This window comes from Gekko japonicus, unplaced genomic scaffold, assembly GCF_001447785.1.
Source record: "Gekko japonicus isolate JY-2015 unplaced genomic scaffold, Gekko_japonicus_V1.1 scaffold2923, whole genome shotgun sequence".
Classification (NCBI taxonomy): Eukaryota; Metazoa; Chordata; class Lepidosauria; order Squamata; family Gekkonidae; genus Gekko; species Gekko japonicus.
Window position 1 is genome coordinate 1 of NW_015173763.1, and position 17,795 is coordinate 17,795.

At 39.4% G+C, this 17,795-nt stretch overlaps 1 protein-coding gene across 1 annotated transcript; it reads left to right on the plus strand.

Moving 5' to 3' along the window:
- Window positions 1-1,368: 1,368 nt before the first annotated feature.
- On the plus strand, window positions 1,369-15,861 carry LOC107120744 (vomeronasal type-2 receptor 26-like). The gene is made up of 6 exons (XM_015423515.1): window positions 1,369-1,613; window positions 4,746-5,037; window positions 8,292-9,149; window positions 9,706-9,933; window positions 10,670-10,796; window positions 14,951-15,861. The coding sequence occupies exons 1-6, from the start codon at window positions 1,369-1,371 to the stop codon at window positions 15,859-15,861; spliced, it is 2,661 nt and encodes an 886-aa protein (XP_015279001.1).
- The last annotated feature ends 1,934 nt before the right edge of the window (window positions 15,862-17,795 follow it).

The following is a 17,795-nucleotide window of genomic DNA, read 5'->3' on the forward strand; positions in this document are numbered from 1 at the left end:
TTTAGTGGATACACATGTGGAATCTCTCCTCTTTAATTAAACTATATTTTGAAAACTGTTGTTGTTATTATTGTATTTGTGGGACATCCAGTATACCTTTGTAAATGCTACTTTGCTCCTGTAGACTTTAAGCTTAAGTTATACGACAAATGACACTATCTTTTAATAAAATATGACAGCAAAATCAATCCCAGAGATCCTAATATCTCCATCCAGCACCCCTAGACAATAATTTTTCCCCTGCTTTTGAGCTAGTGAGGTATAAGGGTAAACTTAAATACATTTCTTCCTTCCTTCCTAAAGATTTAATGTGACATGAAGTTTTTGAACTACAGCCCACTTCATCAGATGTAAAAAGTGTGTACTATATTGGAACCTATATGTATGTGAGCAAAAATATAAAATTACAAAATTAGACATATCATTTAGATCAAGATCATATGGGGGTGTCAGTATGTAAGCTTCAGCAATAGATGTTCCTGATCTGACAGTTGTCAGGTGATTGTCAGGTGATACAGTACCAGACTTAACCAGTTTGGACACGTCTGGGCAAAGACAGAGTCACAATGACTCAGCACAATGCTGATTGGCTGTCATATGTATATATGTAGAATGTACCTATGCACAGTGTTCTCTCCTGTATGTATGGATGCTGGCGAAGCACTCTGTCCAAGAGCTTTATATATTGTAAATAAACTTCCTGTAAATAGTTACCACTGGACTGTGTTATGTGGTTTGCTATTGGGAGTTGCTGGTGAGTGGAACTCTGCTGGAGTGTGCTTAAGTTATAAGTTGCCAGTTCACAGAGCTGAATACGCACTGCACGACAGGGGGAGGTGAAATCTTCTGGCAGCCCATGGTGGATCTTGGCAGCTTGGTGTTTGGTTGTGCTCAGCAAGACCATGTAAAATCTTATACTTCTCTATAGCAATAGAGGCTGATTCCTCTCCTCCTACTTTTACTTAATTTAATTATAACCCACTCTTCTCCCCAGTAGGAACCCAAAGCAGCTTACAAAATGAGGATGGAGCACTATTGCTACCAAGGGAATAGCTCCCTTAGGACTGAATTTTACATTCACTCCATTATTGATTACTAATTGAATTACTGATATACCTCTATTTTTCTGCCTTTCACTATCCACTTGTTTGCAATAAAGTTTCAGTTTGCTTGCTAGAGGTGTCTTTTTAAAAAAATTGTTATCCTTTTTGCTCCTTCTGAAGATTTTTGTAGTTATCTGCTTCTTCAGGGAATTGATCATATATACTGTCTTACTTTGCTATAGTAAAACACATCTCTCACACTTTTGAAAAGTGGTGTCTTTTTCACCACTGGGGAAGGGGTTTCTCAAAGTAAGACAGTGTACTCATGGATCGTATGATCCCTAAGATCCAGCTCATGGTGCACATGTGTGGGGACACCTATGTGTGCCTAAACCATACAATTCATGACTGGCCTATGGAAAAAAAGCTGGGTGTCTTTCACATAGGCTTAATAGGATATCATGTACCAGCTGATGTTATTTACTTCCATGCCATGAAAAACTTCAGTGGTTCATTTCCAAATATTAAGCCTGTATTTAAGGGACAGGACATTTGTCTCCAGGCCAGCAGGTAACTATATGCACAATGAAGTTTCCCATGCTCTTGGCAAACAGAAGGAAACTTGCAAGAATTTTGAAAGCCCTGGAGGTCAGGATTGGCTTTTAGCATAAGCTCCTCTACTTCTTAGATGGGAGTAAGACAGGCTGTGCAAAATAGCTGCTGGGTTGGGGGCAGCAGCAAGATGGTGGCAGTCTTAGGCTGCACCAGGATTTGATCTCACATCATCAGCTTATGATTCTGAATGTGTTTGCAAGCTTATTCTAATGCAGCCCACCAGCTATGTTTGTTTGGTCTTCTAACTAACACTCCCACTTTCTGTGGTCTCATGCATGCAACTAAAAGAAGCTAAATCAGAGCTAGCCTTCTGCAAATGGCTCAAAACATATTGATTTAAGAAAGCTTTTGAGGTTAACACAGTATACCCTGTGTTCTCAGCTTGAGATGTGCTTGTTCTTCTCTCAGCTTGGTTCTGCTCTGCAAGCTTGTTCTGAAGAAACATGTCTGGAGGAATTGGTCTGAATAAAAAACACCCTGTTCCTTTAACAGACACTTGATGTTTGTAAAAGGGTAGTTGAAGTTTTTTTGTGACATGGAGTTTATAGTATCATCTGGTAGATAACATTCCATTAAGCCATTATTAAAGGAACAGGGCACCCCCCCCCTCCAGGAAGTTGGCAACACTGTAAATGAACAATCTCCTGTGACAAAGGGGATGATAATGTTTAGCTTTCTTCTCAGATGGGCCTTAAGCATCAGGAAATGGTTTTTGTTCACAGCAGCAGGAAGAGGGGAGTACCTTATTCATCCAGATGGAATGGGCAGATGGGCATCTGTATTGAAAATAAGCACACAGGGAGGAGAGAGAAAATTGGGGCAATTCTTAGAGCATTTTGGAGATGGTGACTCCAAAAGGCATCATTATGTCTGTGATGTCATCCCTTTCTTGTTCTTTTCAACTGCAAGAGTAGGGGAGGGCCAGTGAGGACAGTGGTTTGCTGCAGCGGGTAGCCTTGTAAGCCTGTCTGGGGAACATTAACTTCAAAATCAAGCTTTGGGGAGGATGTATTGTTAATGGCAATGGGAAAGGGAGAGAGTGACTTTCTTCTTCCCCTACACCACTACCCTGACTGAAAATAGTCTTTTGGGAAAACAAAGACAAGCAAAATATGTGCCCTTATCTTTTTTATCCACATGTTTTTACCCACTCTGCCCTCAGTTTCTCTCATGCTCTGTGTGTGCCCAGGGCTATGAACCATTTTCTGTCAACAGCAGCACACATTGTGGAAATAGCCCCCTCCCTTTCATTGACCCTACTCCCTCAGCTGCTTGTATCTTTCATCCTCTCCACAAGAATTCTGGCACCATGAGAAATCATGACGATAAAGAATCTATCACAGGCAGTCAGGAATTGCAATTTCTGGTTACTCATACTCGGTGCAGGCACATCTCTCCCCCTCGTTGATGTGAAGAATGTGTCATGACAGCAATGATAGTCTGTTGCCAGTTTCCTTGTGTCCAACTTTTAGCTCTGATATGGCCCGAATAGGAAAACTGCTAAGACAATGTTCTACCCTGTTCTTCCAATGGGCCTGGAGGCAGTGAGAAGGCATGAAGCACATAAGAAAAAAAGGGAGGGTTCACCACAGGAGGAAAAACTTCAAAAGCAGATTGGTACTATGAATCAAGATATTTGTTCCCTCTGGCAGGAGACTGGGGATTTAAATTGCTAGTGTTATTTTCCTGTTGAAAGTTACTGCTCCCTATCTAGAAGAGGAGACATAACAACCAAGCGTAAAAGAGAATATTAATTAAATTGTTCCCCCTGTAATTATCAAAAGGACAATAACTCTGTGCCTTCACTGTATCTCCTGTGGAGTGCCACTGGACAACAATGATGCTAAAAACCTATATAAATATATCCCCCAAATATTCAGAAGTATGGTGAAGCACTAGGGAGCGTCAGGTTTTTGTTCCTGTGCATTTTATACTCCAGGGTCAGGCTGGAACTGGCTACTGTCTTTCTTTCAGGACCAATGCCAAGTAAATCTGGCAATGAACAGTAAACCTGAATTAACCAATATGACCATGAGTGTGTGTTTCATCTGGGAATGGATGCTCAGATCATAGTGCTGCAGATGCAGACAAGGGATTCTATGTTCAGAGGGAACATTTTTCATTCAGGATGTGGATATTAGCAGTGGTACTTGTGCTGCAGCCTTCCATTTTGTGTAGGGCTCATGTTGGTAAATGTAGTCTCTCGGATCCCCAGCCTACACTTCACAAGTATTATCAGTCAGGAGATCACATCATTGGAAGCATTGTTTCACATACCATCTTCCACGCCAGTCTGAAGAACTTCAGGGAACAGCCTTCTTGGTCATTATCTGAAGATTTCATGTATGAATTACAATTGCTTCCATTACATGTGCTGTAGTTGGCCACAAACCAACAAATCACAGTTCTGAGTCTTGCAGGACTCCTTTTTCTCGTCCTCATGTAAAACATAACATCCTCTTGCATGTTTCATTCCCTTATTATCACAGCATCTTCTGAAAGTATCATCCCAGGTGCATCCTTTTCTGTGCTGTAGCTTCAGATGTATACAGTTTCTGAATTCTTCTGCCCCAGTGCTTTCATTCCCTTCCAATCCTTTTAGTTTTAGTTTGTGACCCTGCAGACAGGAACCTGGTCTTATTTACATTAATAGATGTTGCTGGCACTGGCATTGTGGTTTGCATTTTAATTGCTGTCAGCCACTATGGAAAGGATAAAGTCCAGTGGCACCTTTAAGACCAACACATTCAAAATTTGTCCAGTTGCTTTAGGACAACACAACTATCCAGCTGAATTTATCTTTATGGGAAGGATGTTTGTCTAAAAAGTGGGATAAAAATATACAAAATAAACAAAACTTGATATGGATATTGAAATGTCACCTACTTTTCTTGTACCAGCTGCCCTCCTTATTTACCATGCTGTAGTTTGTTTGTTTTGTTACTGTGTAATCCAATCGATAATAAGAATTGTCCCATAAAGTACAATTTATAAATATTATGAATAACACTGAATATGCAACTGAATGGTGATGATTTTACAAAGTGCATAATATGTTTATAACCCAAAATGCAAATCTCATTTTAGGGCAGAAACTAACAACTACCAGCACATTCTGGCTTTAGTGTTTGCTATGAAGGAAATCAATGAAAATTCCCAGATCTTACCCAATGTCACCCTAGGATTCCATATCTATGATAGCTATTTGAAAGCAATGTGGACCTATCAGGCCACAATGCAACTTCTTTCCACAAGGGACAGATTTATTCCTAACTTCAAGTGTGACACCCAGGACAATCTCATTGCAGTCATTGGAGGACTTCATGCCAAAACCTCTCAGCAGATAGCAAATGTTGTGGGCATCTACAAGTTTCCACAGGTAGGTTGTATGTACAGAGCATGGACACTTTCAAATTATTTATATGTCCCCCTCCCCCAGATATGAACTTTGTGGATTAGAAATAATTAGGGTACATTGAAAGCAATCAGTCAGATTTTATTTTTTGTATGAGCAGAAAAGCCAGATCAAGTCCCGTAGAGACAGAAAGCAGGTTCAAAAGAAATAATTTAGGCAAAAAAAAATGCATATAGCACAACTCTAACTTCTGGTCAGAGATATACTGATCTGACTGGTGCAGGTCCCAAAGCTGTGAACCATGGGCTAAGAGCCAAGGTACCTTCAGTTCACACGCCTATCATGACCAGGCTTGAACACTTGTAACAAGAAGGGAAAAAGCAGCTTAGTCCAGACATGTTCCTAAGATTCCCTGCCCAGCTAGAAGAGCCTCTGCCCTACACAAGGCTTTTTATTATAATCCTAGAGCTATTTATGCAGTATTGGGGAATGTATGAGACACTGAGAATGAATAGTATTTACTGTATTAACAATAAATTGTATTTATTTGTTTTACTAACTCTCTATGGTATTAACAATAAGTAGAATGTTAAAGCTATACACAAGAAGCAACTTTTCACATCTTTTTGCACTATCTCTAGTCGAATAATTTTAAGGGGTCATAATTTCCTATTTGGAAAAGACCAGGTTTTTCAGAAATATTATGTGTGGGTCTGAGACCTTAATACAAGGAAGATAACAGTAATTGTTTAGAAATCTGTGACTGAGATGATGGAACTGGTTGAGATCTTTTATGGAGTTATTTGATTTATACTCTAAGAATTGCTTTGAGAGTCTTATTCAATGCTGGTCTTAGGCCTGATACACCTGATTGCTAAAATTGTTCCTGCTACACTTGAATCATGAAATATATACTGTTGGTATTAGAGATTTAGGGTTTTTTTAATCCCCATAGACTTGAATTGTGGATTATATATTGCTGCTAGATTCAATCCTATGTCTCTTTTATTCACCCCATTCTTCCCTCTTGCTTGATACACTTGAATTATTTACTGATGCAAAAAGAATTGGAGGGGGGACTTCAAATGTATCCTACCATTGTGATTTTCTTCTCTTTGTTGATAGAAAATCAAGGCACTTTATTAATATAATTAGTGGATGTATTCCATACAGCCAGTTATCATTTATGCATAATTGATAATTGATCAGTGTGATATAAGATCCTTTTTTGAAGGAATGAGCACTAGATATACAAAGAAGAAAGGAAATTCTAAGTTAGGGGGAAGCATGCCATCTTTGGAGGATTTTCAAAATCTCCTGTAAACTGAATTTGGTAAATTTGATAGAATATTAAAAGATTTTTAAAAAGGATATATCTAAGAATGTGGAGGAGGTGGAAAGGAAGATTGACCTTAAATTCTAAAATACAAGAATATAATATAGTATAAATACAAAAAATAGTTGTTTGAACATTGAAAATAATCTGAAGAGAAGTGGGAAAGTGGTAGAAGAAACATATAATAATGAATGATCAGATGAAGCACATAGGTTTGAAGAGGCATTTAGATTATTAGAAAAAAATAATTTGGGAATTATAAAGAAGACATCAAGGATGTTTCAGATAAAGTAGATGAGCTTGATAACTGTCAGTGATTATATAATATAAAAACACGAGGATTAAAAGAAAATGTTCAGATTGAGAAACAGAAATTGGTTCCATCATCAATCAAAAGGGAAACTGTACCTAAAAAATCAGAAAGAATCTGAAACTGGGGAAGGCAGTCATGAAGGAGCTTAAAAAGATCCTAAAGTGTAAAGATGTGTCACTGGCAACTGAGATCCAATTAATTCATGCCATAGTATTCCCCTTTACTATATAAAGCTAAAATGACTAAAATGAGAAGACAAGCATCACTGGAAAATACAATAATGCCAGGAAAAGTTGAAGGCAACAGGAAAAGAGGAAGCCCCAACATGAGATGGATTGATTCAATCAAGGAAGCCATGTTCCTCAGTTTGCAATACCTAAGCAAGGCTGTTAACAATAGGACATTTGTGAAGGTCATTAATTCATAGGGTTGTCATAAGTTGGAAGCAACTTGACAGCACTTAACACATGCAAAAAAGAAAATGTTGAGGGAAATCATTGTAAAGGATTTATTACAGATATTATATTAGGATGTTTAAGTTCTGATTATAAGGAAGCAGTTTGGATTGACTTGATTTATTAAATGAAAATTGTCTAGAGACATATTAGTTAGATTTACTGAAGTTTGCCTTAGGAAGAACACTTTAGAGAACTTTATTGCTAACCCAGATTTGAAGGTAACTGGGGTAGAAACGAAAGTTTTCCTGGATCTATACCTATAATTTTGAAGAAACAACTATATTTATCCTTCCTGAACAGGTGAAAATCCTTATAGATAGGGCTTCCTATGTAAATAGCAGATTCAGTATAAAAATAAAATGGTGACTATTCAGACTGAAAAGGAGGCAAGGAATTGCCTTAAGATTATAGATGAAGTTGAGGTATCAATGTTAAATAAACTTTCTATTGATGGGTATAAAAATAAGGAAGAAACTCAGGCTAGGACAGATTCCTTAACTGTTAAATATAACGTCTAAGAATTGCAACAAAATAAAGAGGATTGAGTTTTTAGGATCTTGTTTTATTATAGTGGAAATTGTAATAAAGATAGAAAAGTTTCCTATTATATGGGTTAATATTAAAGTACTTAATTTTAAATGCTTCAATTGCACTTCAGTATTACCAAAAAATGAAAAAAGGTAAAAAAAAGGTTAAAAAAAAGGTAAAACAGGACAGTCAACACCATGGCAATAGATGCCTGTAAAGTTGCCTCACTGGCCTTTTGATATTGCCTATGATACAACTGGTGATGAGTAACATACTTTCTCATTAAAACTTTGTATATCAGGCTCTAGTTTTGGTGGCATGAAGAACAACGTTTGCAACTGATCAGGGGATTTTCTAAAATACTTTTTGTTTCATGTTGGCATTGGTTTTATATATTTCTGACATGCCTGTACATGTTAAAAAAGGAGGAGGAACCACTGAGCAAGCTAGAAAAATCACTTTTCTTTGGCTAGTGAACTAATAGAAGTTCAAGAAAGATTGTATTTAATATGTAGGGATAGTCATCACAGTTTTTTTAAGAAGCATACAACATCAGATGCACATGTATACACATATACAAAGATATTTTATTTTGGAAAAAACCCCAACCCTTCCCCCCCCCCCTGCTTCCCTGCATCTTTAGCTCTTGTATGGATTTACTCCAAGGATGCATGATGAAACCCAGGTTCTTTCCTACTATGGGATGGTCCCAAATGAAGCCCTTCAGTACACAGGGATTCTCCAGTTACTTCTCCACTTCAAGTGGACATGGATTGGTTTCATTGCTGATAACAGTGAGAACGGAGAAAGATTTGTGCAAAAGATGCTTCCGGTATTTTCTCAAAGTGGCATTTGTTTTGCTTTCGTAGCTATATATCACAGTTTAGGTTTTGATGATGATTTAAGTGGAACGTTAAACTGGATGATGGAAATAGGTAACGAACTGATGAACAGCACAGCCACTACAGTAGTCTTCTATGGTGAAGCTGATTCCATGATAAATTTCAGGTGGTTGTTGATGTATCTGCCCACAATACAGGATGTAATACAAACCCTCAGAGGTAAAGTGTGGGTTCTGACAGCTCAAATGGACTTTACATCACTTCAGTACCAAAGAAGGTGGGATATTCAAGTCATTCATGGTGCCCTGTCTCTTGCAGTTCACTCCAGTAAGCTACCCGGATTCCAACAATTTCTTCACAGTAGAAACCATTTAAGCACAAAAGAAGATGGTTTTATTAGGGCCTTCTGGTCACAAGCTTTCAGCTGTGTATTTCCAGATTCTGTTTCAGACGAGATGGGAGAGGATCTGTGTTCTGAAGAAAAGATCCTAGATAATCTTCCTGGGCCTGTGTTTGAAATGCACATGACTGGTCACAGCTACAGCATCTACAATGCTGTCTATGTTGTTGCTCATGCATTACATGCCATGTATTCATCCAAATCCAAAAGCAGAACACAGGGAGAAAGAAAGAAACTTCAGAATCACCAGCCATGGAAGGTAATAGTTCGAATAATTCATAGTGTGTTTGTGTGGATCTGCAGTATGTGCAGTGAAGGATGCATTACCCTTTCCCAGTAATGTCCATGTGATTATATACACAATACTGGATGGACAGTTATTTTCACACCAGTTTTGGCTGGCTCCTGTGCCAATGAAAATTACACATGAAATGGCTCTAGGGAAAATATCAGTTTTGTGGATGAAAGGACAAACTCCACAGTTCTTAGAAAACTATTTTCCTGGCTCTTTTTGTGGACTTCAAACACTCTGGGCAAACTACATGTCTCAAGAACCTAGCACTTGCAACTGTGCCTTAGAAGTAATCCTGGCACCAAGGAAGGGAGAACAGTAGGAGGGAAGGGTAGAGGGAATTCTTACTCTCCTTCCATGCTACTACCACTGCCATCATCAACACAGTGGCCTCATGAATGGGTGGGTGACTTCATTGGGCAATAGGAGATGTCACTACAAAAGATATGGAAAGAGAGGTAAAACTGAACAAGCTAGGGTTTGTATTGTTTATTACAAATTTCTGTTTCATTTCTCGATCTAGCTCCACCACTTTCTGAGATGGGTCTCTTTTAACAACAGTGCTGGAGACAAGATTTACTTTGACCAGGATGGGGAATTGGAAGCAGGATTTGATGTTATCAACTGGGTGACATTCCCCAATCAATCTTTTGTTAGAGTGAATGTTGGCAAAATGGACTCCCAGACTCCCTCACTCCAAGCACTCATCATTAGTAAGGAACTCATTAGATGGCACAGTTGGTTTAATCAGGTAGGATTTGTCTTATTAAGTAATTCTTTTAAAGGTATTTTATGCCAATAAAGGTCAACTGAACTGAACTGAACAGGTAGGATTTGGAATAGAGACCTTTTGAGATGACCTAGTGAACAACAAATCACTGCAATTATAGTGGAGATGCTGCAGGGCTAGGTTGTAGTCTTGCATGTAAAGTTGAATTATGACGGACAAAGCTCTGTGTTCTTTTTCTACCATGGGCAATAAGAGTAATATTTAACCCAACCTAAATCTTATAGGCATTATTGACTGGTGTTAAGAATGTATGAATATGTGTATTTAGTTGAAATTCTTCTCGGTGGAAGATCACTTTAATTCTGCCTATTTTTTTTGCAAGTTTCTCATTCTTGTTACTTATGTTTATATGATATTCCTGTTTACACCATTTTAATGTTATATGCCATTTTATTCCATTTCTATGCAACTGAAAAAGCAGTAATTTTAAATGTAGTATTTCTGCTGGATTGAATTTGTATGGCCAGGGAAATGGACAAGTATAATCTTATTCCAATTGCAGAGAATACATAAGAAAAATTTGAACTTTCAAATCAAGAAATCTAGGAACATTCATAATTAGCACTCATTAGATGGTGTCTTCATTGCTAGAGGTTCTTAAGAACTGGGATAACAACTACTTCACGTTCTTTCATGAATTGTAAGGATTCTAAGCTTTATCTTCTGAAGATGAACATTCTCCTATTTGGTCAATTAGGCACAACCCCTTTCTTTATGTAATGATAATTGCCATCCTGGTTATAGCAAGAAAATAAAGGAAGGGGAGCCATTCTGTTGCTATGATTGCAGTCCATGTCCAGAAGGGAAGGTGTCTGAGAATGAAGGTAAGACTTTTCATTTACATATGAAAATACTGTCAGGAATCCAGGGAATAAGACATGCAAGATAATGTAGACATAGGCCTACTCTGCACTGGTGTTTCCCCCCGTTTCACCACTGGGTTATCCAAGTCCTCCTGCATTCTAATCGATTTCAGCTTCCCCAACACCCCAGTATTTCCCCCCATTCTGCATTGCTTTTCCTCCCTTTAATGGTCAGCTCAGTTTCAACCCTCTCTTGACCCCGGAGATTTTTGAGCAGTGTTCTCACATGCAGTACTGTGAACATGATGTTTGATTTTCCCTTTCTTTGTTCTGTGCGCACATTCCACATCCCCCTCTCTTGTTTTTTAACAAGTGTCTTGGGTCTATTGATGGAAGTTTATCACAGCAGTTGTTGGAAGCACATGTGTCCAGAGTGGCATTGGAGGTAGGAAGGGGGAAAAAAGGGGGATGGAGTGGCAAGACAGGACTCGTCCACTTTTTCACATTTCTAGTCAAGTAAATAATCTATGCTGATCTTTGTCAGGTGGGTGTGGTGGAGGGTTGCTGGAGGAGGGCGGCAGTGCAAAAAACGTTCTCCACTATGGCCAGGGGAAAAAACTGAGGTAATAAAGGTAATGCAGAATGCACACACAAAAACAAAAGGCGAAGCCCTTCAAGTTGAACTCAGTGAAGATTGGGAATAAACTGTCAGTGCAGAATAGCCCATAGAGGTTGTTGAGTCATATCTCCCATGTGATCTTTCCTTACTATTTGAAATTTGGGGTTGGATCCAGTCAACTTTTCCATTGGTAAAAAAATGGATAGGTCCCCTTTTGACCATCCAAAAAGGGTACTGTGAAGACCATGGGGCCTACATGGAGAACGACCATTTGGGATGGTGGTTGTGGTACAGAGAAGGATTAAGTGAGATTAAGCAGAAAAGATGACTAGAGTACCATCTACTCTTAATGACAGCGTTACAAGCATAGAAAGGTCTTTCCTATCACCTATACCTAAAGGGATCAAGTCCAGGAAATTCTGATTGCAAGCCATGTCCTCTATCACTGAGCTACAGACTGATCTCAAAAAAACTATTTAATGTGAAACTAGTAGCTATCCCTGATGAAGCAGTTAGTCTTGAAATGCATCAAGTTACATTAAACATTTATTTTGGGGTACATTTCAATATTTGTGTACTGTGAGTCACTTATTTCTGCTGCCACAAACACATATTCAAAGAGCAAAATGTGGCCCCATTGGGGGATCCATAAACCCAGAGATTGGAGCAATGAACAGACAAGATGGATCTTTCTACTAACTTGAAAAATGCCTCAGGCTTGCAGAAAAAATTAAAATCTAAAAAAACCCAAAGCACCATTGGACAGTTTTTTAAAAATAACAAACCCGAAACATTAAAAGGAATATCTATAGCTTTATTAAATGGATGCCCTCATTGGTTGCTGAAGCAACCACAACAGTTTGGCTGGCATTCCAGGCTTGGTTTCTTCTTTGTTTCACACAGTAAAAGGCAGAGAGATGGGACAGGGCCCTTTCCAGGGCTGTTTTGGCCATTGAGGGAGGACTTATTGTGACCAGGTCTGGCAGCAACCACTGGGCTGCTTGCTACTGTTCAACAGTAACTACTCCACAAAAGCCAGTGTGATGTAGTGGTTAGAATTTCAGACTGGCATCTTGAATTCCCATTTTGCTGTTGAAACTTACTGGGTGACCTTGGACCAGTTTCACATTGTCAGCTTTACCTACCTCACAGGATTGCTGTAAGGATAGGACAGAAGAAAGGAGAATGATATAAGCTGCATTCTGTCCCCATTGCAGAGAAAGACAGGATATTAATGAAGCACATAAATAAGATGGGGGCAGTTAAAAGGTAGATTGGTGGGCAATGTTCCCTCTAAGCTATGGAGTCCTTTGAGCAAAAATTCTCCTTTGTGACCTACTAGCATTAAAGTTGTGAGCAGATGATTTAGCTATTGCATAAGTTAGTTTGCTCTGGAGCCATCCTTCCTGAGCTAAGACAAAAACGTGTGAGCCAGAGGCTAAAAAACTGTGAGCTAGGAGGGGATGCAGGACAAAGTGAGGTGCCCCCCAAGTTCTTGCAGGTTCTCCCTGGTGCACATGAGCCCATATCAGCTGGAACCATGTAACTGGGCCATAGCTTTCCTGGGGAGAAGCTGCCAGGGGACGGGAAGGAAGGAAAGCTGAAGACATGGTTGCAGATAAAGGTAGGTTGGCTGCTGGGTGTAAAGGAAAGAAGGAAGCAGGAAAAAGGGAGATGCTATGGAGGCTTCCAGGAAAAGGAAAGAGGATGTAGTGATGGACGGAGAAATGAGATGGTCCCCACAAGTCCTTTTGGGTCCCCCACTTGTATCTAATTCTCAACATGGCCAAACCTGTGGATACATTAATCCAGAGACTGGAGTCATGAACAGAAAAAAATAGTTATTATTACAAGAAAAGCCCCATGTTTTCAGAAAAAATTGGAATGGAAAAAACAACAACACTAGGGCACCCCAACATTAAGGTTGCCAGCCTCCTGATCCAGGCAGTGTGATGACATCACCCAGAAGTAATGTCATCATGCTGCCAACACTGCACAACAATGCTCTAGTTTTGGCCAATACTCTATGGTAAAATCAGACTCAAACCATAGAGTTTTGCACCAAAACTAGAGCATCACCATGCAACATCGGCAGCACAATGACATCACTTCTGGGTGATGTCATCATGCTGAGCACACTTTGCTCACAGCAGAAGCTCCAGGAAAGGCCCATTGTTCTCTCCACTGACAGAAAGATAGGACCTGGCAACCCTACCCAACATGGTGCCTGTGGGCACCATGGCACTCACTGAAATCTTTCCTGGTACCTGCCAAGTGTTTTTAGATTGTGGGTAGGGTCAGTTGGGGCTTTTGTCCAGCAGAGCTTCTAATGGCCTGATTGGCTATGTAAATCTTTTTTAAAATGTTGCTTTGGTAGCGGCTGCCCCCATAGACCAAAAATTTTCAATGTATGGCTGAAGGTAAGCTGGGTATATGCAAGAAAATATTTTAAAACAACTACGTTGATTTAAAAGGGCATCCTAATAATGGTGCTTCTGCCTGAATTGGTTATCAAGGATCCCCCATTGCATAGAATTTGTTGTTGTTCAGTCACACAGTCTAGTCCAACACTTCACAACCCCATGGACCACATCATGCCTGGCCACAACTACGTTGATTTAAAAGGGCATCCTGATGATGGTGCTTCTGCTTGAATTGTTAATCAAGGATCCTCCATTGCATAGAATTTGTTGTTGTTCATTCACACAGTCTAGTCCAACACTTCGCAACCCCATGGACCACATCATGCCTGGCCCTTCTGTCTTCCGTCGTGCTCTGGAGTTTGCTTGATTTCATATTCATTGCCTCAATAACACTGTCTAACCATCTCATCCTTTGCCGTCCCCTTCTTCTTTGACCTTCAGTCTTTCCCAGCATCAGGGTCTTCTCCAGTGAGTGCTCCCTTCTCATTTGGTGGCCAAAGTATTTTAGCTTCAGCTTCATTATCTGGCCTTCCAGGGAACAGTCAGGGTTGATTTCTTTTAGGATTGACTGATTTGGTCTCCTTGCAGTCCAGGGGACTCTTGAGTCTTCTCCAGCACCATAATTGCATAATTCTCCAGCACCATAATATGCATATTGCATAGAATAAAGACAATAAACAAACCCACCTTTTGTGCATATTCCCATAGAACATTGTAGCCTCTATGGGACACAGAACTATAGGTGATTTCTTGAATAGTAAAGTCCTAAATTGCTTTTAATATTCATTAAAATATTTGTACTCTGTGGTAGATACAGGCTACACCTATATGTTACAAATGACACCGAACTATTAACAAGCACTGCAGTCATGTTCCTACCACCCCCCTTTCTAACACCAAGTACAATTCATTCCTTGACCTTATATCATTCCAATATTTATTCCCAAACCTTCTTTCCACACACTTGCTGCTGCAGTTGGGAGTGTGGAAATACACAGCCAGTTGATATCATGTACAGAGCACCACGTTTCACAAGATCAATGATGAATAAGATTCTTGTATGACCTTTATTGTTATATCACATTTTCCTCAAAAACAAACATTACTGCATGATTGTACAACTCTCTTTTCAGATACTGTGGACTGTTATTTATGTCCAGATTATCATTATCCGAATAAGGACCAGAATTTATGCATCTCCAAGGTTTTAAGCTTCTTGTCTTATGAAGAACCACTGGGAATCTGTTTAGCCCTTACTGCTCTTTTATTTTCTTTGGTCACAACTCTGGTATTAGCGACATTCATGAAGCACCACACCACTCCCATTGTCAAAGCCAACAACAGGAGCCTCACTTACATGCTTCTTCTCTCCCTATTGCTCTGTTTCCTTTCTGCATTGCTATTTATTGGCCAACCAGTGAAGATTACTTGTCTCCTTCGCCAATCTGCCTTTGGTATTAGCTTCTCAATGGCCATTTCTTCTGTGCTATCAAAAACCATTGTGGTGATCTTGGCTTTCAATACTACCAAGCCAGGATCCAGGATGAGGAACTGGGTAGGAAAAAGGCTGACGAAATCCATTGTTCTGTCTTGTTCCCTTATTCAAGGAGGCATTTGTGTAGTGTGGCTGGCAACCTCTCCACCATTCCCCAATGCTGATGTATATCTGATGACTGAAGAAATTTTACTGGAATGTAATGAAGGCTCACCTACCATGTTTTACTGTGTCCTTGGCTATATGAGTTTCCTGGCCATTGTCAGCTTCATTGTGGCTTTCCTTGCCAGAAAATTACCTGACAGTTTCAATGAAGCCAGATTTATCACTTTCAGCATGTTAGTATTCTGTACTGTTTGGTTGTCCTTTGTTCCAGCCTACCTGAGCACCAAAGGAAAATACATGGTAGCTGTGGAGATCTTTTCTATCTTAGCATCTGGTGCTGGTCTTCTGGGATGCATCTTTGCCCCCAAATGCTACATTATTATACTGAAGCATGAGATGAATAAAAAGGAATGGCTCATAAGGAACAGGCACTGTAGAAGTTAAGTATCCCAGTTGCTGGTTTCAACAGACTTCTGGGTCATCTTCAAGGGTAGGCTCACATATATTGTTACAATAACCTAGTCTCAAGATTACAGAATCATGGAACAGCATGGGCAGAACACGGAGGTCGAAGTGCATGATTTGCCACTATATTTGCCTGATCTAATGGAAGTATCCAAATAGACTTAGGCTTGTGAAGAGTGACTGGCCCAAATTCACCCTGCAAGTTCCTCAGCAGAATGGGAATATGAATCCAGATCTCCTGGATCCTTGTCTGGCACTTTAACCATTACAGAACAGTGGCATACAAAATGAGCATGTTATGCAATCTGATTAAATCAGATTTTACAACTGATAGTGGACCCCTGCTCCCTCAGTGGATCAACTCCTGTTCCAAGAAACTTTGGAGAGGCAATTTAATTTTACAGTCTGAAACTCAATCCTAACAGTGATGGCTCCAAACCCCATAAACCTTTACCAAGGTCTGGGGGGGGGATTTAAATACAATTTAGCCAAGCATAAACCTTATTTTCATTACAAAGACTGAAAAAGATGAAGTGTTTTCTTCTGGGTGCATGCAGAGTGCATTTTCCTCACCACCCAGTTGGTGCTGTGAGCACTGGAGAGAGAAATAAATGACTACAGACAATGCAAAATCTTTGTTAAAAATAAGACCACATACACATAGTGATCACTAGCTATAACCGAAATAAATGACTGGCAAACTAGTGAAGATTTGCATTTCACTTTTTTTTCCCCAGCAAAAAAAAACAAGCAGTGATTCCTGCTACGGCCGATAATTTGGACTTGATAAATCTCTTATTAGCCTCATGTTAGGTCTGCAGTCTGTTCTGTGGAGTGTAGTTATAGTAATTTATTGAGTTAGATCCTTGTTGTTTTATAAAGTAGTTTATATGAACTTTTTTAAAATTATGGGGGGGGGGTGAGGGAACCCAGGGGATTGTTGATGTTAATTTTAATGTAAATTTTTCATTTTTTTAAATTAAAAAAAAAGATTTGCATTTCACAGAAAGGAACTCATGAATCTGAGTTTATACATTTGCCTGTACAATTTATACCTATTCAAAATAAAGAACATCTGCCATTAACTTGCATTTCTTTTTACATTATGTAATAACTTAGTTTAACTTAATTACATGCATACACAATGACTTGGCTGGCCCGGTTCGGGATTTCCTTCTTTTATTTGCTTAAAGATAAGAGGGGTCCCCAACCTTGATGAACTTCTGGAATTCTGAGAAAGTATTGGTAGGCAACAAAATGGCTCCTAAGGGGGTGGGACCAATTACAAAATGGCTGCCATGAGGGCTGCATCCAATCACAAAAAGTTGGGGAGGTTCCCTAAAATGTCAGAATGTTTGAAGGCAAGGATGCTCTTATGATGGAAGCTGGTTCCAAATTGGTGCTTCTTACAGACACAAAGGTGATGCCTCCTAGGATCTTTGGAAGCAACTCCTGCTCCAGTGCAGTAGACAAAAGCCAGGATTTTTTCTTTGCTTTGAAGAAGAGATACTTTAGACAAGAAAAAGGGGCCACCTAGAACTAAATTGGCAAGTGCCGTGACAGCAATTGGCACCATGTTGGGGACCAACAAATCCTTTTTTGTGGTGAAAATTGAATCATTCTTGCTGATACTCTCCCATTCCATAGCACTTTCCCCCCTTATCTATCTAGGAATAGAGCAAGAAGGCTATTAAGACAATACATCTTTGTCCTCTTGCAATAGGTATGAAGACACTGGGAAGATATTAAGTGGATGAAAGTTAATCTCAATATCTTTCATTTTCAAGAAACTACACACATGAAAAAGTAATCATATTCTTAAGGACAGCAATGTCCAAAAACTTTGATTTCTTCTCTGACTTCAGTCCAAGGACTTTAATAATACTTCTGTTCAAATGTGACAAATCCATGTT

What these genes read in the sequence shown, in the direction of transcription:
- LOC107120744 (XM_015423515.1), top strand. Translation starts at nt 1,369, where the DNA reads ATGGATCGTATGATCCCTAAGATCCAGCTCATGGTGCACATGTGTGGG. An exon ending in GCATCTACAAGTTTCCACAG is followed by an intron (nt 5,038 to 8,291) that starts GTAGGTTGTATG and finishes CTGCATCTTTAG; the next exon opens with CTCTTGTATGGATTTACTCC. An exon ending in GGCACAGTTGGTTTAATCAG is followed by an intron (nt 9,934 to 10,669) that starts GTAGGATTTGTC and finishes TTGGTCAATTAG; the next exon opens with GCACAACCCCTTTCTTTATG.